This window comes from Oncorhynchus masou, chromosome 12 (genome assembly GCF_036934945.1).
Source record: "Oncorhynchus masou masou isolate Uvic2021 chromosome 12, UVic_Omas_1.1, whole genome shotgun sequence".
NCBI classification, from domain to species: domain Eukaryota; kingdom Metazoa; phylum Chordata; class Actinopteri; order Salmoniformes; family Salmonidae; genus Oncorhynchus; species Oncorhynchus masou.
This window is the reverse complement of record NC_088223.1, coordinates 47748869-47772734: the sequence shown is the minus strand read 5'-3', so window position 1 is coordinate 47772734 and position 23866 is coordinate 47748869. Positions and strand designations below refer to the sequence as shown.

The 23866-nt window shown below is 41.8% G+C and overlaps 1 protein-coding gene across 2 annotated transcripts in view; it reads left to right on the top strand.

Annotated features, from left to right (window-relative positions):
* The window catches only part of LOC135550221 (transcription elongation factor SPT6-like), a 48253-nt gene extending 32293 nt beyond the window's left edge, over positions 1 to 15960 (top strand). For both annotated transcript variants that reach the window (XM_064980832.1, XM_064980833.1), the window contains exons 27-38: positions 675 to 817; positions 1106 to 1246; positions 1451 to 1646; positions 2218 to 2363; positions 2507 to 2599; positions 4015 to 4128; positions 4400 to 4524; positions 8706 to 8818; positions 9699 to 9776; positions 9940 to 10127; positions 10440 to 10681; positions 15011 to 15960. In XM_064980832.1, the coding sequence (XP_064836904.1) occupies positions 675 to 817; positions 1106 to 1246; positions 1451 to 1646; positions 2218 to 2363; positions 2507 to 2599; positions 4015 to 4128; positions 4400 to 4524; positions 8706 to 8818; positions 9699 to 9776; positions 9940 to 10127; positions 10440 to 10681; positions 15011 to 15200 (1769 nt within the window). In that variant the 3' untranslated portion in view covers positions 15201 to 15960. The remainder of the gene's footprint in view (positions 1 to 674; positions 818 to 1105; positions 1247 to 1450; positions 1647 to 2217; positions 2364 to 2506; positions 2600 to 4014; positions 4129 to 4399; positions 4525 to 8705; positions 8819 to 9698; positions 9777 to 9939; positions 10128 to 10439; positions 10682 to 15010) is intronic.
* Positions 15961 to 23866: the final 7906 nt, after the last annotated feature.

Below are 23866 nucleotides of genomic sequence, written 5' to 3'. Positions count from 1 at the left end.
CAACCTCCACGCTGGGCGTTACAGGGAACACATCCTCCTCCATCATGTGGTACCCTTCCTGCAGGCTCATCCTGACATGACCCTCCAGCATGACAATGCCGCCAGCCATACTGCTCTTGCTGTGTGTGATTTCCTGCAAGACAGGAATGTCAGTGTTCTGCCATGGCCAGCGAAGAGCCCGGATCTCAATCCCATTGAGCACGTCTGGGACCTGTTGGATCGGAGGGTAAGGGCTAGGGCCATTCCCCGTAGAAATATCCAGGAACTGGCAGGTGCCCTGGTGGAAGAATCTCACAGCAAGAACTGGCATATCTGGTGCAGTCCATGAGGAGGAGATGCACTGCACTACTTAATGCAGCTGGTGGCCACACCAGATACCGACTGTTACTTTTGAGTTTGACCCCCCCTTTGTTCAGGGACACATTATTCCATTTCTGTTAGTCACATGTCTGTGGAACTTGTTCAGTTTATGTCTGTTGAATCTTGTTATGTTCATACAAATATTTACATATGTTAAGTTCACTGAAAAGAAACTCAGTTGACAGTGAGAGGACGTTTTTTTTTTTTTTTGCTGAGTTTACATACACACACATTTTACATTCTATGTAGCTAACACAAATACTGCTCACATACTCACGACCTTGTCTCTCCTCTCGTTCCCCGTTCGTCTCCAGGTAAGCTGATCACCAGTGTCGTGACAGGCATTGCTCACCGGCGCCCACAAGGGGAGAGTTATGACCAGGCCATCAGAAACGACTCTACCGGGCTGTGGCAGTGCCCCTTCTGTCAACAGGACAACTTCCCTGAACTCAGCGAGGTGAGATACCCTCACCCCATGGCTTCTGACCTTAAAGCCTCTTGCTCATTTCCCTCATTACCCGTTGATGACTTTAAATGGTGGTTTTGGAAATAAACAACACTTTAGAGGAAGCATCTGTTCTATGTTTTGGTTTGTGTTCCTCTTCTTATTATTCTTCCTCTCTCTACCTGCCCCTTCCCCACATCTTCCTATTGCTTTCTGTCTCTTTCTTCTCTATCTGTTTTTCACTCGCTCCCTTCCTCCTTCTATCTCCCTTCCTGTCTCCTCCTCCCCTCTCTCTGCTAGGTGTGGAACCATTTTGACAGTGGATCATGTCCGGGCCAGGCCATCGGTGTGAGGTCTCGAATGGACAACGGTGTCCAGGGCTTCATCCCCACCAAGTTCCTCAGTGACAAGGTGGTCAAGCACCCTGAGGAGAGGGTCAAGGTGAGACACAGCTGCACATTCACACGCTATCTCTCTCTTTCTCACACACACACACCGTCCAGCACGGACACATCTGAATCAAGTAATCACGCCGGTCTTGTAGCTCTCGAGGAATTGGGTTAGAGAAATCTTCTACAGTTGTTTCAAAGAGTTAGTTGAGTTCCTGTACAAGTGTTCACTCGTCTCCCCTCCTCCCTCTCCCAGGTGGGTATGACCGTACACTGTCGCATCATGAAGATTGACATTGAGAAGTTCAACGTGGACCTGACATGTCGTACGTCTGACCTGATGGATAAGAACAATGAGTGGAAGCTTCCTAAGGACACCTACTACGACTTTGACGCAGAGACAGAAGACACTAAGGCAGAGGAGGAACTCAAGAAGAAACAGCAGAGAACCAGTAGGTATACACGACGAGTAAACAATAGTATACAGAGAATAAACTGTCCGAGCCAGTTAGGGCTGGCACAATTACCGTATAACAGTGTAATCTACGGTTATGGATGAAGACTGTCCTGAAAATAACATAAAGACATAAAACACTTTTTGTGGGAAGAACAGCTAACTGAAGATGGGACGGCCGGGCATCCGTTTCTGGTGTAACATGGACTCTACAGTAACATGGGCATTCAACTTTTTTTTGCACCTTGCTGAAACAAGCAAGGTTTTGCAGCAAACAAGTCTTTGGTTGCCTAGGCAATGACCCCCCTTCCTTGCAGCACATGCAGGAAAGGAGAAGAGGAGAAAGTGTACATTAAAAAATTATTTTTTGTTTTGTTTTTTTGGGCTATTTCACTGAAGATTCCATAAACGTCACAGCCTTAGAGCCAGTTATTGTACTGGGGCAGGCTTAGAACTAAAAAAAAAAATGTTTTACATTTATTTGAACTTAACCTTACTCTGCCCTTTCTCACTTTCTGTGTCTGTCTTTCCTCCCTCTATCCACCCTCTTTCCTTCTCCCTCTCCCTAGCCTATATAAAGCGTGTGATCGCCCATCCATCGTTTCACAACATCAACTTCAAGCAGGCCGAGAAGATGATGGAGTCCATGGACCAGGGAGATGTTGTAATCAGGCCCAGCAGCAAGGGAGAGAACCACCTCACTGTCACATGGAAGGTATGGAAGGAGAGGGGGAAAAGGAGGAGTGCATTCAATGAGTGTATTGACAGAGGCTTGTAATATATGTAATGTTCATTCACGGACCAACAGGTTGGTTATTTCATTGATTATTGTTTTAGGATGCTAAATTCTTGTTGTAGGTGGCTGATGGTATCTACCAGCATGTGGATGTGAGAGAGGAGGGCAAGGAGAACGCCTTCAGTCTGGGACACACACTCTGGATCTACACAGAGGTACCTCAGTGGCACACGCGCAAAGTGTGTACGTGCGTGCATTATTCACATGCTTAAAGAGATCTGACCAAATTCACATAGAAAAGTGAGTTATAGGTCTGTCATTGAAAGCAAGTTTGATAAGCAGAAGATCCTTTTTTATGTGTGGTATTTCTATGCTTCCTGTCCATACGTGGGTTTTTTTTTTTTGGTATCTTTTTACTTTAGGTTTTGTACATCAGCTTCAAACTGCTGACAATACGAAATTTCTAGTTATTTCAAATATATTTCACATTGGATTATAGTAAAATGATTCTCTACTACACCCTACATTGCTTTTTGTCACGTAAACAGTAATTAGGCAAACCTTTAAAAAGTTTAGCAACCAGGCAATATAGGGGTAAGGACTTGGCTCATCGCACTCTAGTGACTTCGGTCGTCAGTTGAATGGATGGTGTTTCCTCCGACACATTGGTGCGGCTGGGTTCTGGGTTAAGCGGGTGGGTGTTAAGAAGCACAGTTTGGCGGGTCATGTTTCGGAGGACACATGACTCGATCTTCGCCTCCCGAGCCCATTGGGGAGTTTCAGCGATGAGATGAGATTGAAATTGAGGAGAAAAAGGGGGTAAAATACAAAAAAAGAAATGCATTCATACTGAAGAAATACTCAACCGAAATGAATCAGAGGTGCGGGAGGCTGCCTTAATCAATATCCACGTCATCAATGCCCGGGAAGCAGTTGTTGTTGGGGGTTAACTGCCTTGCTCTCTCAAATTTGTTGATAAAAATTCATGTAACGAGTAATCCAGGAATGTTGTGGGTTAATTGACCAGAGAAAAATAGCAACTACAGATCACAATGGCTAAATTAATTCCAGATACTAGGGGTCCGCGGAGCTCCTCCTCACCACTCTATGGCAGAATGTTTTCTATATATTTTGCCTTTTAAGGGATAGTTCACCCAGAATACAAAATTACATATTGGTTTCCTTACCCTGTAAGCAGTCTATGGACAAGGTATGACAGCAATCCAAAAATGTTTCCACATGCTAACGTTTTAGCATTTGTGGCACAAATCACATTCAAGTCATGGGACCGAGATTGGCATTTTTAGCTCCTCATGCTCAAATCATCTATAAGTGACTTTGCTGAGCTTCACAGTCAATTTTAGGCCTTACAAAGTTGATTTACTGTTTAACGGATTATTTTTATTTTTTATGCAAGGCAAGCGAGCAAAAAAAAAAATATGTATGAAAAAAGTCTAAGCAATTTAGACATTTTGTAAAATACTAAACAACCTTAGTACAACACCTAGTGACCTTAGATTTGAGATATAATGGTGTTGGAATGACCGTCACGGCCATTTGGGTCAACTGTCCGTTTCATTGTGTTTTGAATTTCAAATAAATATTTATTTATTTTTCTCTCTATCTGTAGGAGTTTGAGGATCTTGATGAGATCACAGCTCGTTATATTCAGCCAATGGCAGCGTTTGCTCGCGACCTCCTGGGACATAAGTACTTCCAGGACTGTAACGGAGGGGACAAGAAGGTAGGTATGGTGGTGTGAATATTGTCATAACCATGGGAAGTGGCACAGAGTATTTGTTTATTTTGATCAACCTCAAGTATCTCACAGAGTATTTGTTTTACAAATACTTACAAAGAAACAAACCTCCTTCCTGTCTATAAAACATGTTTAATCTCCCCAGTGACAATTGTTTGGTTCTATTGTTCTATATTTATAGAGCTACATATATTTTTATTCATCCACTCATCTTTTCTGACCCTCTTTCTTTCTCTCCCTCCCTCGGTCTGTGTAGAAAATGGAGGAGTTGTTGATTAGGTGTAAAAAGGAAAAGCCTGCGTTCATCCCCTATTTTGTCTCAGCCTGTAAAGACCTGCCAGGGAAGTTTATACTGGGGTACCAACCTCGCGGAAAACCACGGTGAGTTACCATGACTACTGCTATCTAACCCTAACCATGCTGGGTTACCATGACTACACTTAACTAACCCAAACCACGGTGAGTAACCATGACTACAGCTAACCTAACCCAAACCACTGTGAGCAAACATGACTACAGCTAACAAACCCTAACCCAAACCACAGTGAGTTACCATGACTACAGCTAACTAACCCTAAACCCTGTCCCCTTATCCAGCGATTACCCTTTACCCAAACCATGATGAGTTCACCTAACGACAGAAAAAAAATTGCACACCCTTCCCCCTCATAGAATTAACTCAAAATAATGTTTACGACCACAAATAACAATAACTGTGTTTATAAACATGGCCATCAACCTTGCCACTACAGCATGCTTTTGTGGCATAGTTGATGCCACGCAGGGCTACGGGACAGAAGGTTGAGGGTTCACCGACCACCACAGACGAGCTAACTCTCCCTGCCTGTTTCATTAGGCCTATACTGCAATCAGAGCTGGCTGCAGACAATGATCAGCTAGGTGGGAATTAGATTTTCAACATTTTGATGCCATATTTATAATTATATAACATCTATGCAACAAGTTTTCGACCAACAGGTTTCTGAGCCAATGCACCACTCAACCAATAAACAAAAAATATAGACTTCTGGCGCTTCAATATCATGGTTTGCGTTTTCAACACCACAAAAAATAGACTATGTCAATGTCGACAAATAGAAAATACATCCCTGCCTGCATTGTAAGCCGACCCAAAACCGAAGGCTTTGCTTGACAATCTCTGAATGCCATTAAACGTTTTGGTGTTTTGTAACAGATGTCTCTTTCCATTCATCATGGCCACTGCACAGTTTGGATTGATTGATTTTGTATTTTTCAGTTTTAAAAAATACATAAACACACAGTAACAATTTTTTTTATAAGTGACTGTGATAACATAAATACAGTGCATTCGGAAAGTATTCAGACCCCTTGAATTTTTCCACATTTTGTTACGTTACAGCCTTATTCTAAAATAGATTCAATTGTTGTTTTCGCTCATCAATCTACACACACTATCCCATAATGAAAGCCAAAAAACGTTGTTGTTTTTTAAAAATTGTTCTAACTTTATTAAAACGTCAATATTACATTTACATAAGTATTCAGACCCTTTACCCAGTACTTTGTTGAAGCACCTTTGGCAGCGATTACAGCCTCAAGTCTTCTTGGGTATGACGCTATATGCTTGGCACACCTGTATTTGGGGAGTTTCGCCCATTCTTCTCTGCAGATCCTCTCAACCTCTGTCAGGTTGGATGGGGAGCGTTGCTGCACAGCTATTTTCAGGTCTCTCCAGAGATGTTAGATCAGTTTCAAGTCTAGGCTCTGGCTGGGCCACTCAAGGACATTCAGAGACATCAAATTTTATTGGTCACATACACATGTTTAGCAGATATTATTGCAGGTGAGGCGAAATGCTTGCGTTTCTAGCTCCAATGCAGTAATACCTAACAATTTCACAACAAAAATAAAGGAATGGAATTAAGAATATATACACTATCGTTCAAAAGTCCACTAAAATAACATTACATTGATCAGAAATACTGTGTAGACATTGTTAATGTTGTAAATGACTATTGTAGCTGGAAACGGCAGATTTAAAAAATAAAATAATTAATGGAATATCTACATAGGCGTACAGAGGCCCCTTATCAGCAACCATCACTCCTGTGTTCCAATGGCACGTTGTGTTAGCTAATCCAAGTTCATCATTTTAAAAGGCTAATTGATCATTAGAAAACCCCTTTGCATTTATGTTAGCACAGCTGAAAACTGTCATGCTGATTAAAGAAGCAATTAAACTGTCCGCCTTTGGACTAGTTGAGTATCTGGAGCATCAGCATTTGTGGGCTCGATTACAGGCTCAAAATGTCCAGTAACAAAAAACTTTCTTCTGAAACTCGAACCAGGAACACAACGACAACAGCCACACTCGAAGCAGCGTTACCCATTGCTCCACAAAAGCCGCGGCCCTTGCAGAGCAAGGGGAATAACTATTCCAAGTCTCAGAGCGAGTGACGTTTGAAACGCTATTAGCACACACCCAGCTAACTAGCTAGCCATTTCACATCGGTTACACCAGCCATTAGGCTGATAGGCTTGAAGTCATAAACAGTGCTGTGCTTGCGAAGAGCTGCTGGCAAAACGCACGAAAGTACCATCGCTCAGTCAGACTGCTCTATCAAATCATAGACTTAATTATAACATAATAACACACAGAAATACGAGCCTTTGGTCATTAATATGGTCAAATCCGGAAACAAAACGTTTATTATTTCAGTGAAATACAAAACTGTTCGGTATTTTATCTAACGGGTGGCTTCCCGAAGTCTAAATATTCTTGTTACATTGCACAACCTTCAATGTTATGTCATAATTATGTAAAATTCTGGCAAATTAGTTCGCAATGAGCCAGGCTGCCCAAACTGTTGCATATACCTTGACTCTGCGTGCAATGAACGCAAGAGAAATGACACAATTTCACCTGGTTAATATTGCCTGCTAACCTGGATTTCTTTTAGCTAAATATGCAGGTTTAAAATAAATACTTCTGTGTATTGATTTTAAGAAAGGCATTGGTGTTTATGGTTAGGTACAGTCTTTTTGTGCTTTTTTCGCAAATGCGCCATTGTTATATCATCCCCCAGCGTTGCATCGATTATATGCAACGCAGGGCACACAAGATAAACTAGTAATATCATCAACCATGTGTTGACTAGTGATTATGATTGATTGATTGTTTTTTATAAGATACGTTTAATGCTAGCTAGCAACTTACCTTGGCTTCTACTGCATTCGCGTAACAGGCAGGCTCCTCGTGGAGTGCAATGAGCGGCAGGTGGTTAGAGAGTTGAACGAGTTAACTGTAAGGTTGCAAGATTGTATCCCCCAGGCTGACAAGTTGAAAATCTGCCGTTCTGTCCCTGAACAAGGCAGTTAACCCACCGTTACTAGGCCATCATTGAGAATAAGAATGTGTTCTTAACTGACTTGCCTAGTTAAATAAAGGTAAATAAAAAAATATACAAAAAATCGGTGCCGAAAAATACAGATTTCCAATTGTTATGAAACTTTAAATCTGCCCTAATTAATCGGCCAGTCGGATTAATCGCTCGACCTCTAGTTTCAATGCCACGACAGAGGGTATCACATCTGCTGCAGGCGCAGTTGATGAGCTTATTTCTCGAGTCAGTTGTTAGAATGGAGCGAGCTTGTGTGTTCATGTTTCCAAGTTTCAAAAATGTTCGCAAATGCCATTGAAATGGCAGCAGCGATATGACAACCAGCACATTCATGAGTATGAAATATGACTTTCCTCAGTACAAAATCTGAATTGTTCAATGTGGTCTCTCTAACATATCATTAAAATTATATCCAAAAAGTCCGATTTTGTAACCTAATACATTCGATAATAAGCACTGAGCTCTGTTGACAGAGCGGTGTGCTTTTTCGCAACTACTTTTGATGATTTTAGATGATGTGGTCGTCTGCAAACTTGTTTCTGTGGGTCCCAAAAATGCTGAATTAACATGACACAAACTGATTTAAATGTAAAAGACTTTGAAAATAAAAAAAGCTTGCGGTACGCTCAGTGCTCCGATGACATTTCATAGAGATGTGTGTTTTGTGAGAAATCTTGAAAAAAATAGCAGGAATTTTGCATTAATATGAAAAGCATATACTAAAATATAAAAATACTACTTGTCTTAAAACAATATAGAGTTAAGATAGATGTTGTGTCCCCTGGATTCGGCAAAGATTATAAGTTCAACTCGGAAAGTGGGCCTGTCATGTAGCCTTCATTCAGCCTGTCAGGTAGGCTCTCGATGCTGTGCGATTTTTCTTATGTTTGTCCACTTTTTTTTCTCTGGCCTCTAATTTTGGCCGTCATGCAAGGGTAAAAACAAACGTTTGAACGGATGATGATAGAGACATGAAGTTTAGACCATTGGTTTTCTTAGGGGATTATCTACACAATTAACGTTATTTAACTCATTGGTCAAAATATGCGTATTTGATTTGACACCCTCGACTAAACTCTAAACCTTTTAACTAATACAGTTTGGAGCAGCTGACTGTTCTGAGTGAGGTGATGTGTTGTATCTGAATCTGTCTTGTTGTCCTCTGCTCTGTCTCTGCAGTGTTGAGTTTGTGACCATCAGTCCTGACGGGTTCCGCTACCGCTCCCAGATGTTCCCCACAGTTAACGGACTGTTCCGCTGGTTCAAAGACCACTTCCAGGAACCGGTACCAGGTATGAGGGTCGTTCCACGAGTAGAGTACATTTTGGGTAGTGTAACTTGATTAAAAAAACACTTAATTTCACCTAATGTTAACATTCTCTCATGTTTTCCCATCTCAAGGGTTTTAAATGAAATAAAATACTATAGAAAGTGCTAGGGTTGGGCCGTATCCAGAGTTTCATACCGTCCTACTCATCACAGGATTTACGATATTACCGTTTTAGTACACAAGGGGCGGTAAACCGCAAAAACATTTAATATTACCAGAAAGCTAACAAAATTAGCACAAGTAATAGCGCATTTCCGTGGAGGCTGCTAGCTAAATATGCTAACAAGTGCAAACAAAAATAAACGAATTGCAAAGACAGGCAATCCGGCTAATAAAGTTATAGAAGTATAGGTAGTAGCTACCAAGTGTCATTTTTGGTGAATTTGGACATTTACATGTGAACGAGAGACAATGTGCAAAGTTTTGATGCATGGAAGAAGAGCGCTGGCTCTGCAGCAGCATGTGTGTTCTTCGGCTTGCAAGCCTCCCCGTTTTTCCTCCAAACATAATGATGGTTATTATGGCCAAACAGTTCTATTTTTGTTTCATCAGACCAGAGGACATTTCTCCAAAAAGTACGATCCGCAGGTTGAAAGAATATTTGAGGGTCAACCGTCGTGAACAGTGGGTATCCGACACGATGCAGGGCGCTCTCACATACACCGTCCCAATCCCGCTGCAGTGTCAGCGTCTCTACCTCGCCCACAGGCTAGGCTGAGGTTAAAAAACACATATTTCAATTAATTTCATGATACTATTCGAATAGTGTCATTATTTCAAACGCCCATCTCTACACTTTATTGTGCTATTTTGGATTTTATTGTTTGAATTTTTGTCTTCAGGCATCACCCCCAGCAGTAGTAGTCGAACACGGACACCTGCTTCTGTCAACGCTACACCAGCTAACATCAACATCGCAGGTCAGTCACACACACACACACACCAGAAATGTTGAATTTGAAAAAAAAAAAATTGGGTTGTCCTATCCAAACAAAGATAACCTAACAGTATTTCTGACTTCTCTATCTTTCCTTCCTTCCTGCCCTCCCCCTACACATCTCTGTCTCTCTCTCTGTCTTTCAGACCTGACGCGAGCTGTCAACGCTCTCCCGCGGAACATGACCTCTCAGATGTTCAGTGCCATCGCCGCGGTGACAGGGCAGGGCCAGGGCCAGAATGCCAACACCACACCCGCCCAGTGGGGCTCCAGCCAATACGGTTACACCGGGGGCAGCAGTGGGGGTGGGGGAGGCAACTCCTCAGCCTATCACGTGAGTTTTTGTTTGTTTTGGATTAATAGCACTAAACGTTTTCCCAATGATCCAATAGGCTTGTATTATATTAGGGTATAATTAAGGTAACTCGCCTCATCCACTGCCAGTGTGTAGCACCCACCTGAGTGATGCTATGGAAGCTTGTTGTCGCAGAAAGATCATCAAACATGGACCTTAATCATATTGGAGAGATGAGAACCGAAATAGTGAAATATTAAAAGTGGAATGTTCTCTTTTTTTACTGATGTTTGCCACATATCAGGTGTTTGATGAACTGACTGATTCATTTACCGATTGATTAATTTGCAGGTATTTGCAACGCCCCAGCAGCCAATGTCGACGCCCATGATGACCCCCAGCTACTCATACACCACCCCCAGCCAGCAAACCATGGGTACGCCCCAGTACCCCTCCTCCACCCCCTTGTCCTCCCACGGACACACACAGAGCAGCCAAGGGCAGGGCCACAGCAGCAGCAACAGTCACCATGGACACTCGTCCAACACACCTTCCTCCACCTCTTCCAGAGGACGCACGCCGCAGCAGCCTAAGTAAGTAGAGATGGGGAGTGTGTGTGTGGTTTAGTTGGGTGTGTGGTCATGTGTGTATAAGATGGAATTTAAATTGTGTTCTAAGCCAAATTCCAAATGATGTGCCCCCAGACTCAAGGTTTGGAGTTTTGCACCCCATTCTCTTCACAGAGCACTAGATAGCATGGATAGCACTGCACCGTCAAAGCTGCCCTGTACCTAACCTAGTCCTCTAAAAGACTACAACATCCAGAATGCCCTGTACTTAACCCAGCCCTCTATAATACTTTTTACCCCTCTTATTTATCTTTGTTTAAACATGTATCATTGAAACCAAGGCTAAAGGGAGCCCTGCATGTACACAATCATACAATTTTACATTTCCAACGGACTAAAAACATACAATATTTACAAGCAATTAAGAAAATAACTTAGAAACACTGATGAAAACGAACATTCATCAGTAAAAAGGCCATTTGATCTGCCCTAGCAGCACCAAAACATCCAACTTCATTCCACAAGTACGGTGTAAAAAATTAAAAATAAATAAACGCAGATCTACCGAACTCAGTGGAAACCAAAAAGATCTCTAGAGTTAGCCATTATTTTTTATATTTGATTAATTTAGCAGAGGCTTGTTTGTTGGGTCTGGTAGCTCGGACTTCTCTGGGTTAACAATGAAGTAAGGTATGGCAGAAGTTTGTGCAAGAGGGTCCCCACAATTGTCCCCATTTTGGGGAATAAGAGATTTGAAAGTCGAGGTTTGACATAAAATATGTCACCAAATTACTGTTCCAAACAATCTGATCATTCACCTAGTGGTGGCGTTCTAAGCAATTCCCATAGGAATTTCAAAAGCGCAGGTCTTGTGCAACGTTGCCATGCCTTCATTTTTTGTCTAACATAAATTATATACATATTAGGAGAGAACTGAAGTCTCTACCTATCCATTAATGTACATACAGTGGAAACGTTACAGCCTTATTCTAAAAATGGATTGAATAGTTTTTTCCCCCTCATCAGTCTACACATAGTACCCCATAATGATAAAGCAAAACCAGTTTTTGATATTTTGGCAAATGTATAAATAATAAACTAATAATGCATTTACATAAGTATTCAGACCTTTTTTACTCAGTACATTGTTGAAGCACATTTGGCAGCGATTACAGCCTCGAGTCGTCTTTGGTATGACTCTACAAGCTTGGCACGCCTGTTTTTGGGGAGTTTCTCTACGATTCTTCTTTGCTGATCCTCTCAAACTTTCTTCACTGCCACTCCTGCGTTGTCTTAGCTGTGGACTTAGGGTCGTTGTCCTGTTGGAAGGGGAACCTTTGGAGCAGGTTTTCATCAAGGATCTCTCTGTACTTTGCTCTTTATCTTTCCCTCAATCCTGACTAGTCTCCCAGTCCCTGCTGCTGAAAAACATCCCCACAGCATGATGCTGCCACCACCATGCTTCACCGTAGGGATGGTGCCAGGTTTCCTCCAGACACTACTTTTTTCGACTTCTTGGTTTTCATCACAGCAGTCCTTTAGGTGCCTTTTTGGCAAACTCCAAGCGGGTTGTCATACTGAGGAGTGGCTTCCTTCTGGCCACTCTACCATGAAGGCCTGATTGGTGGAGTGCTGCAGAGATGGTTGTCTTTCTGGAAGGTTTTCCCATCTCCAAGGAGGAACTCTGGAGCTCTATCAGAGTGATCATCAGGTTCTTGATAACCTTGCAGCCCATGGCCCTTCGCCCCCGATTTCTCAGTTTGATTGGCCGGACAGCTCTAGGAAGAGTCTTGGTGGTTCCAAACTGGAGGCCACTGTGTTCATGGGGACCTTCAATGCTGCAGAAATGTTTTGTTACCCTTCCCCAGAGCTGTGCCGCTGCGCAATCCTGCTTCGGATCTCTATTCCTTAGACCTCATGGTTTTTACACTGTCAACTGTGGGACCTGATATAGGCCGTAGGAAAACATGTTGAATCTCATAGCAAAGGGTCTGAATACATTTTCAGTCACCTTGTCTGAAGGACAAGTGGATAAAAAGGTTAATGTCAAGCCCTACATGTTTATTTAAAAAATTATCATGAATGTATGCCTACATTGAACACCACACATTTGCTGCCTGAATGATAGAACATTTATTAACATGTTAAAATGTTATGGGATTTTTCGCCATTGTTTTTGATGGTAGGCCACTCTGGTAGGCCTACATTATGATCAAGTAGCCTACTTGGCCACTGTTAGAGCTGTTACTTAAAGTGTGTACAGTCTGTGTTCACAGTAAATGCGCGCCTGAAGTTGCACATAATGTTCTCAATGTTCAGGTTTGTGCTCAGCAGACCTGGAATTTGCTCAGTGACGGATTTTTTGTTGTTGAGGGAACTTTGGTTGGGGGTACTCGAGGACCAGGGTTGAGAAACACTGAGCTAGATCAACAGTGCATGTGGAGGATGCCTAATGTAGATGGAGAAAAAAATGCATTGCTTTACAATGACCATTAGGGTGTACCATTTCCATGCCTATTTTGCCATAATCTATGAATATGACCATAGCACATGATTTATGGCCTTTGTATGGCATTGCCAGCAGTAAGATTTGAGTTCGAATTTCCAAAAAGACGTGGAAGGTAGCTTTCAAATTATATGTCCCTTTCAGTTTTTCGGACAAAAAAAATTGTGCGGCGGGGTGTCCCTCAGTCGTTGGACCCAGTACTTGCTTTAACAACCACTCGAGTTTAACAGGTTAACTAAATCATCATTTTACTTTTTGAAAGATGGCTTTTCGTCAATTCAGACACCCAGATATTTAGAAGCGGGGACACAATCAATGTGTGCACTGTCCAATGTACTTATTCATAAATCGTCAGATACATATGCTTAGTTTTACCTGTATTTAAGTACCAATTTTGGTTCAACAAAGTCTTTCTGCAAGGCAAAACAGGCAGATTGTAGTTCTGAAAGAGCCTTGTCAACGAAAGGGGCAACAGAATACACAACCATATCGTATGCATACAATTGGAGGCCACAATTTCTTACAGATGTTGTTTATATAGATAGTAAAAATGTACAGGGCCCAAATTCTGCCCTTGGGGGACACCTGACAACACCATCAGAATAAGCACGTTGTCTTTAATGTCAGGTAGTTTTCAAACCAATTGCAGATAGCCTGACCCAGGCCAATTTCAGACCGTCTACGAATTAATAAGGAATGGTCAACAGTGTCGAAAGCCATCAACAGGATCTATGAAAAGGGCAGCACAATGCTTAATTTTGTCCATGCAATTTACTATGTCATTTATCACCAAAGAAGCAGCAGATGTAGTGACTTCGCCTGAAACCAGACCGATGGACACATTGAAGCTGGAAAAGATGGACACATTTGAAGCTAGAAAATATCTAATTTGAGTGAGATCGGGCAGTAAATATTCTTGTCAGAGCGGTCACATGCTTCCAGACCCGACAGATAGCACCCGAGATAATTGTCAGCTTAAAAAATATATAAATGATTCCACAATTAGAGTATCAGAAAGCTGCAGCAAGAAAGAATCAACCCCAGTGGGGTAAATCCCCACAACAGAAAAATGCTAATTTTCGCTTTTGGCGACATCTATAACCAAAAGCAAAAAAATACATTTGGGGATAGGGATATTTAGAGAGCATGATGCCACAAGTTTATTTCAAATATATAGCCACCCCTCCTCCTGTTTGTTCTGTCACACCTGAAGATGTTGTAATTAGCACTGTCAATATCCTTATGCGGGATCAAGACATTTAGCCACGTCTCTGAGAACCAAAATATCCCGGCTCATGTCATGCACCCAGATATTAAGAAGGTCCAGACTTTGCTTGCTGAAATGTAACCAGGGTTCTAAAGTGCGACAAAATATTTAGCTGTGTGACTAGCAGTTTTATTTTGGGAGTGCTATGCGACTATAAAAAATATCTTGCATATAATAGTTGTACTGATAATCAGGCTTCGCTGTACCATTGTTTCCAAGTGCCCTAGAGAAACAAGCCAGTGCAGATTCATTAGCGTCATGGTTGCACCATTACTACAGCGAAACTGGGTTGTTTCTAGCTCAAACAGGTCAAAGATCTAACTCATATTACAAGCACAATATTTGTATCTTCCTATATCGCATCGCCGGGACCACCTTTTACATTCGTAAGCCATGTCGTAAACTGTTCTAAAACTACTTGCACATTGACGTCGTAAACCATCTGCCCTGTACCTAACCCAGCCTTATAGAACACTACATCATCCAAGCTGCTTTGTAACTAACCCAGCCCTCTAAAACACTACAACCATCCAAGCTGCCCTGTACTTAACCCCACCTTCTACTCTGTCTCCCCCTGCAGGTCGAGCGGCAGCACGGCGGTGGACTGGGCCAAGATGGCGGAGCAGTGGCTCCAGGACAAGGAGGCGGAGAGGAAGAAGCAGAAGAACCCCAGGATGACCCCACGGCCTTCCCCCAGCCCCATGATCGAGAGCACCCCAATGTCCATCGCTGGAGACGCAACACCCCTTCTGGACGAGATGGACCGATAGAACGGGCTGGTGCGTGGGGGGGGGGGCACTGTATCCCCCCCTTATCCCACTCCTTCCGAATATACCACTCGCTCTCATCAACTCACCCATCCGTACGCCTGCCTGCCCCTTCAAAATGGACCCGTTCCTTTCAGATTCAGAGCCTCCTTAGCTTCCTCTCCTCCTAGCCCACTAGCTAACCCTCCTTACCCACTTCTTGTGTCCCATTGGAATCCGTTTCTAGCTACTGTGTATCTAGCCATGATTTTCTCCCGGCACATCTCTTCAGTCGATCACTCACTCTTTCCTCCCTCTTTTTTTGCCAGCCACATCATCCAGTATATTATTTAGTAAGGATATTACCACTGTCAGGCAGGCAGAGTGTCGACACCAAACACTTGAAATAAACTGCTGACAGATGGAGTTATAGGACATGGACCTAATGGAGAAATTGTTTGTTGTCAGACAACCTTTCTCCTTTTCTTTTCCTTTTAATAACATGCGATAGGGTATGCTGTGCTTCATTTTTTTCTCTTTGATTTTTAAGCAAAATATTTTTCAAAGTTTAGGGGATGCTGATGGAAGGGTCCGATCGGTTTGCGGGTTGTTATGTAACGTTCCTTTGGCTGTGTAGGCCCGCCCCTTGCCACCCTGGTGATCAGTGGGTTGTGGCGAGAGGCAGCCGAACTAGCATTTCGAGGGGCCAGTCAGGAAGCTTGTCTGCGTTTTTGTATTGATGCATCGGAACTAATAAAGACGCTGTTTTCAGTATGAACCCTAACTCTGGACTGTTCACATTGTCTGTCAAACCTATGCATATGAGTCTGGTATTGATCCCCCCCCAAAAAATGCTATTGAATATTAAGAGCTCTGTCCTTACTACAACTAATATGTGGTGAATGAAACCTTGGGGAAATGTGATGATGGGAATGATTGAAACATGAGATTTACCCTTGTCCTCTTCCATCCAAACCCTACTGGTTAGTCATTGTTGCATTCATTGTACCAACCCAGACTTGAATGGTTTGTTTTAACACAGACCGACAGACACAGGGATATGTGGATGTAACAAGGTTTACTAGTATGTCTCTCTTTTGATCTCTTTGGGAGACCAGAGAGAGAGCTACTAGGCTTTGTTCTTGTTTCTTATTCTAACCATGAAAATAGTACTAATGGTAACTGATACCATGACGACACCACAACCGAAAGGAAGTAATGATTGACAGGAGCTGACAAGACAGTAGACTCTGTTGGGTAGGGACTAGGTTTTACCTTTGAACTTTTCGTTTTGCTGTGAACTTTTTTAGATCTTGATTGCTTCAAATACTTTATCGTTGTCTTTAAATCATCATATGAGCATTTAAGCCTCTTTTGGGTATTCGGGCGTTTACCTCTATCCCTTTTTCATATAGTCCCGAGCCACTTCCCCCAACTCCTGCACCCTTAAAATCCACTCTTTGAAGCATGTCTACAATTTATCTTCTTATAATCAGAACTTAAACCCTAACCTTAACCACACTGCTAACCTTATTACTAAGCTTAACCTTAAATTAAGACCCCAAATATTTGTTTTTAAGACATAGCCAATGTTGACTTTGTGGCTGTGGTAACTAGTGACAACCTGCGTGTTGTTGCTTTCATCTTCGCCGTCATTGTTTTGGTCATTGGACTATTGGCTGTAGTCATTATCCAATCGCGTCGTAGCACTGCTCATACTACAAGATGCACGTCCAAAATTTTGCACGCAATAAAATTATCATGCCGTCCGACGGGTTTGTAGAACGGAATAGCCATCAACTGGGCCTCCTTCATTCATCTGGGACGACAAAAACGAGGCGCAATAGTTTTGTGTACACCTTGCATAAGTGACACAACCTAGTGTCACACAAAAACACATCTATTGCATTCTGGGGATGTTTTTTTGTTGACTATATGCTCTGTCTGTATACAGTTGATTGAGTCGCTGATATACTGTAGAGTTGTGGACTTCACTTGTGGATGTGCGATGTTATACAAGGATTACTCCTAGGATCAAAGCATGTTCTACGGAGAATCCTCATTTTATAAATGCTCAGGCTAATAATTGCAAATGAGGACTAGTTCTCAATCAAACTGATGGGGAAAACAATGGCTTAGTCCAGGAGTATAGGTTTTATCTATAGGGCTGGGAAACTGGTCCCACGTTTCTATTTGCAATATTACTTGCTGTACCATCAGTAAGCCTGTGGTTGTTGACAGTGGGAGGAGAGAAAGGAGGGATTTTGTCTCTGGTATTAATTACACTGCTGATAACCTTTTCAAACCCTTTTAATAAAGTATTTGTATTGTAAACTGGGAGCCCCTCCCCCCCAGTGTGTGTGTGTTATGTACACACAGTGTTGTTCAACACACATTTATTTGGTTCTGTGTGTACAGTGGCGACAGTGTACATCCCCACATTTTTACCAAAACATTATGGGGGGATTGCCTGTTAATTTGGCATTAATATGTGTCACACATCAGTTTACAAACAATGTAAAAAAATATATATAATAATAGTTAATAAAGCTGCATACAAATATGGTCTCTTTTTTTGCTTTCATGAGTAAGGCAGCTCCAAAATGCAGGTGTTTCAGCCTAGCTCTGTGCTTTCTGTGGTGGTTGGGCAGCCAGCGGAAAATACGGAGCGTAGGGGTTGGTAATGTTCTCTAGTTGCGCCATGATTGGCTCAGTGTTCTGTCACTCATGGGGACACTACATCACCGCCAAATCTAAGGGAAGAGCTCGAACATTCAAGCCCTTGGGTGCTGCCATAAAGTTACAGAAGTGCCCATCCAAGAAAGCTCAAGGTCATTGGATCACTGCATATTGGCTATGCTTGAATTGCCCTGCCAATGTTCTTCTCAGACCATTATGAAATTATATTTTACAATGTACAGTGGGGAGAACAAGTATTTGATATACTGCGGATTTTGCAGGTTTTCCTACTTACAAAGCATGTAGAGGTCTGAAATTTGTATCATAGGTGCACTTCAACTGTGAGAGATGGAATCTAAAACAAAAATCTAGAAAATCCCATTGTATGAATTTTAAGTAATTAATTTGCATTTTTTTTGCTTGACATAAGTATTTGATCTCCACAATGGCCAAGACCAGAGAGCTGTGTAAGGACATCAGGGATAAAATTGTAGACCTGCATAAGGCTGGGATGGGCTACAGGACAATAGGCAAGCAGCTTGGTGAGAAGGCAGCAACTGTTGGCGCAATTATTCGAAAATGGAAGAAGTTCAAGATGACAGTCAATCACCCGCGGTCTGGGGCTACATGCAAGATCCCACCTCGTGGGGCATCAATGATCATGGGGAAGGTGAGGGATCAGCCCAGAAATACACGGCAGGACCTGGTCAATGACCTGAAGAGAGCTGGGACCACAGTCTCAAAGAAAACCATTAGTAACACACTATGCCGTCATGGATTAAAATCCTACAGTGCATGCAAGGTCCCCCTGCTCAAGCCAGTGCATGTCCAGGCCCTTCTGAAGTTTGCCAATGACCATCTGGATGATCCAGAGGAGGAATAGGAGAAGGTCGTGTAGTCTGATAAGACAAAAATAGAGCTTTCTTGTCTAAACTCCACTCGCTGTGTTTGGAGGAAGAAGAAGGATGAGTACAACCCCAAGAACACCATCCCAACCGTGAAGCATGGAGGTGGAAACATTATTTTCTGTAAAGGGGACAGGACGACTGCACCGTATTGAGGGGAGGATGGATGTATCGCGAGATCTTGGCCAACAACCTCCTTCCCTCAGTAAGAGCATTGAAGATGCGTCGTGGCTGGGTCTTCCAGCATGACAATGACCCGGAACACACAGCCAGGGCAACTAAGGAGTGGCTCCGTAAGAAGCATCTCAAGGTCCTGGAGTGGCATAGCCAGTCTCCAGACCTGAACCCAAAATAAAATCTTTGGAGGGAGCTGAAAGTCCGTATTGCCCAGCAACAGCCCCGAAACCTGAAGGATCTGGAGAAGGTCTGTATGGAGGAGTGGGCCAAAATCCCTGCTGCAATGTGTGCAAACCTGGTCAACAACTACAGGAAACGTATGATCTCTGTAATTGCAAACAAAGGTTTCTGTACCAAATATTAAGTTCTGCTTTTCTGATGTATCAAATACTTATGTCATGCAATAAAATGCAAATTAATTACTTAAAAATCTTACAATGGGATTTTCTGGATTTTTGTTTTAGATTCCGCCTCTCACAGTTGAAGTGTACTTATGATTAAAAAAAATACAGACCTCTACATGCGTTGTAAGTAGGAAAACCTGCAAAATCGGCAGTGTATCAAATACTTGTTCTCCCCACTGTATATGATCACACTGGTAGTAGATCATTTGTTTTGTGGATAGGACGTCAAATCACGTTATGTCTACAGTAGCTCTCATTGGACTGATGTCAACATCATACTTTCAAAATCTTAGCGAGCAGTCATGAATCAAGTTGACAATCTACTGGCAAACCCTTTTTAATTCTTGCCATATGAAGAGTAATAATGAAGAGAAATGATAGATTAAACATATCGGTGCTCATCGGCCGTTGGACATAAACATTACACCACAAGTTGGAAATTGCAAATTCAACAATGAGTGGTTTCAAATGAGTCAGTGGCTAACTGCAAGCATTGCATAGCAGTCACTAGCCTGCTATTCAGTGAAGTGGCTGTGGTCCCAAATCTGGGTTTTTCGGGTCTCTTTTCCAAGTTTAAAAATGATAACATTCAACAGTGGCCATGCTATCAATCCAGCATGTTTTCTGCCTCGCTCAGAACTGGGAAATCTGACTTCAGTGAGTTCAAGACAACTGGGAACTCGAGGAAAAAAATTTCCTCTGGCTGGGAAAATACATTTTGAAGTCGGGAGCTCTGGCCTTTTTCTAGAACTATGACCTGAAGATCACTGACGTCATTATGATTCGACCCTTTTTTTTCCCACAAGTTTCTAGTTGTCTTGAAAACACCATAAATCCAGAAAACGCCAGACTTTGATGACAAAATTTGCCCACGAAGGATCTCCTCACCACCTTCCTGTTCAAGTGAGCACAGCACAACAAGGTGAGTCCAAAAATGTCTTGTATGCTGCTGCATAAATTAAGTAATATGCCAGGGAGATATGTATACTGTAGCTAAGAAAGTAATACTAAGTGTATGTTGGGCTACTAACAGTTTGCTACACATGTGCCTCACTCTAATAATTTGGTATATTTTCCCTTCTTAATTTCGCCTACTGTTCTGACTTCGTGGTGCACATGTAGCCTATAACCTGTTTAGGGAAATACATTCATTGAATACTGTAAGAGCTTTCATTGTCTGCTTATATGCTGGATTGAATCCCCGGGCTGACAAGGTAAAAAACTGTCATTAACCCACTGTTCCCTGGTAGGCGGGCATTGTAAATAAGAATTTGTTCTTAACTGACTTGCCTAGTTAAATAAAGGTTAAATTTACACTGTAAGAATGGATATAATATATTGTTTAATGTTGGGTTGTGTAGCGGCTTTACTGGTATGCATCCCCCCCAAAACATGTGGTTTGCCATACCAAGTTGTACATACTCTTACATTGATTTAATATTAAGATCACTTCCCGAGTCAAAATGCAGGCCGAGATCTTCCGCTCAGAATTTCTTTTTGGAAACGTGAATTAAAAAGTTAAAATAGCTCTGCAGCAATGAGGTTTGTGCAGTAGGCTATACACCAAATACATGATCACTGCATATTGGCTATGCTTGAATTGCCCTACCATTGTTCTTTGCAGACCATTATGAAATTATATTTCACAATGTTATTTGTTTTGTTACTTGTGAGGTGTAGCTTAGTGAGCATAATAATTAGCTTTTTTTACTGGACTGATGGCCTGTATCTGATGGTCAGTCTGAGGGGAAGGAAGCTGCCTCTCTCCCAACCCACCATCCCTTCTCTCACCCGCTCGCTGCTGAGAAAAGGGACAGTTTTCCAGCTGATGGTAACTTAAGTCACACCACATTATTTCTGCCTCATGCACCAATTCATGTTGCTACAGGACTGTTTTGCCAGCACAGACTGGAATATGTTCTAGGATTCTTCTTAAGGCATTGAGGAGTACACCACAAAAGTCACTGGCTTCATAAATAAGTGAGTTGATGAAGTTGTCCCCACAGTGGCCGTACGTACATACCAACCAGAAGCCATGGCTTACAGGCAACATCCGCACTGAGCTAAAGGTTAGAGCTGACGCTTTGAAGGACCGGGACTCTATAACCCTGAAGCCTATAAGAAATCCTGCTATGCCCTCCGACGAACCATCAAACAGGCAAAGTTTCAATACAGGACTAAGATTGAATCGTACTACACCAGCTCCGACGCTCGGCGGATGTGGCAGGGCTTGCAAACTATTAGACTACAAAGGGAAGCACAGCCACGAGCTGCCCAGTGACACGAACCTATCAGACGAGCAAAATTACTTCTATGCTCGCTTCAAGGCAAGTAACACTGAATCATGCATGAGAGCACAAGCTGTTCCGGATGACTGTGATCACGCTCTGATCACAGTCTTCTTACATATAAGAATGATGGAGGCCACTGTGTTCTTGAGGACCTTTAATGCTGCAAACATCTCATAGCAAAGGGTTTGAATACTTATATAAATAAGCTATTTCAGTTTTTTTATATATATATACATTTGCTAACATTCCTAAAATCCTGTTTTTGCTTTATCATTATGGGTTATTGTACGTAGATTGATGAGGAAAAACATTTATTTAATAAGGCTGTAAAATAACAAAATATGGGTAAAGGGAAAGGGGTCTGAATACTTTCCGAATGCACTGCATATGAACTGGAATTACGCACCACGTTCAAACCATGATAATTCTGGTGCAGCACATGCGGCCGACAAAGTTACAAGTATAGTATTCATTAGCTAAGTATAAGGCTAATACTGCATTGAATGTATTATACAAAAGAGGTCGGCTTGGACCTCTATGTATCAATCTTGAACAGGATGATCTATTTTGGATGCAATTTGAATGGAATTGATAGAGAGAAAGACTGTGTGAGTGCTCGCGCGTGCACTGATTTAAAGCAACGATATTGGAGTGAAAGCCTTTTTTTAAACTCTGCAGCTGCATTTAAAAAAAATATATTTTTTAATAATCAAGAACATACAATAAAAAAACAAGGCCAGGTGGTGATGTGTAAATTAAACTCACATTAGTCCTTTTATTACTGTAGCATAGGCTATACTGCTGCAAATGTAGGCCTACCTGTCACAAGAAAAAAGGTTACCGTGATGAAATGATAGGTCTGCATGCATTGTGAACTGCACTCCTACTGAGATGGGCTGTCTATCCCCACACTGAGCGTTGATGATTGATCATGCAGAGAGCAGAAAGTAGGCCGTAGAGAAGCCAGATTTAGACATCGCATATAAATGAACAGTTCCGTTTAACGTCATGCTGTTCATATAAATAATTTATTTAGAATTGACCAGTTTTTCTCAGTTATTCATCCTGGGAAAGGGGAGTGGTTTTGTGCGGTAAATCTCAGTAAGTTTTGGTAACCGGGTTCCCGCCATTCAACCCTAAAAGGAATACACTTTTTGGCCTAAATGCAAAGCCTTGTGTTTGGGGAAAATCCAACACAACACATCACTGAGTAACTGCCTCCTTATTTTCAAGCATCGTGGTGGCTGCATCATGGTATGGGTATGCTTGATTCCGGCAAATACTGTGGACTTTTTCAGGATAAAATGAAACAGGATGAACCTAAGCACTAGCAAAATCATAGCGTAAAACCTGCTTCAGTCTGCTTTACACCAGACACTAGGAGAGGAATCCTACAATATTCTACAATAACCTACTAGACAAATATAGTCCAAATCTACACAGTAGTTACTCATCAAGAAGACAGTCAATGCTCCTGTGGCCAAGTTACAGTTTTGACTTAAATCTGCTTGAAAATATATGGCACAACTTGACTGAGCTTGAAGAATTTTGAAAATAACAATGGGCAAATATTGCACAATCCAGGTGTGCAAATCTCTTATGGACTTACCCAAGAAGACTCTTAGCTGTAATCGATGCCAAAGGTGTTTCTAACATGTATTCATTCATGGAGCTGAATACTTATGCAATGACTATATTTTAGTTATTCCATTTTTATTAAGCTTGAAATTTCTTTTTAATAATCTTCCACTTTGACATTACAGAGAATTTTATGTAGATTGTTGACAAAAAAATGACAATTAAATACATTTTTATCCCACTTTGTAAGACAATAAAATGTGAAGAACACTTTTGCAAGGCACTATATATGTTTACTAGACTATTGATAAAGAAAGTTCAACACTATAAGGCTTATGATTCATACTTCATGGTTACATAAATTAGCTACCAGTTACTGATATATGGATCCACGTAACGTGATTCAAATGGTTAATTAAGTATTAGTTCATGTAGTCACTTTGTGTGCCCTATAGTAAAGTGACCACTTTTCTCCCTTCCCTAATGGCTTATTATGGTTTATTATGTGTTACTTATTTAAAATGAAGCATTTTTTAATTAACTTTGTGGAACATAGTGTAAAGTAAAGACTTGTCATGCTGTACAAAAATATAATCAAATGACCTGTTCATTATTAGTTGATGATCTCACATTTTCTAGAGACCACCAAGGGTAAT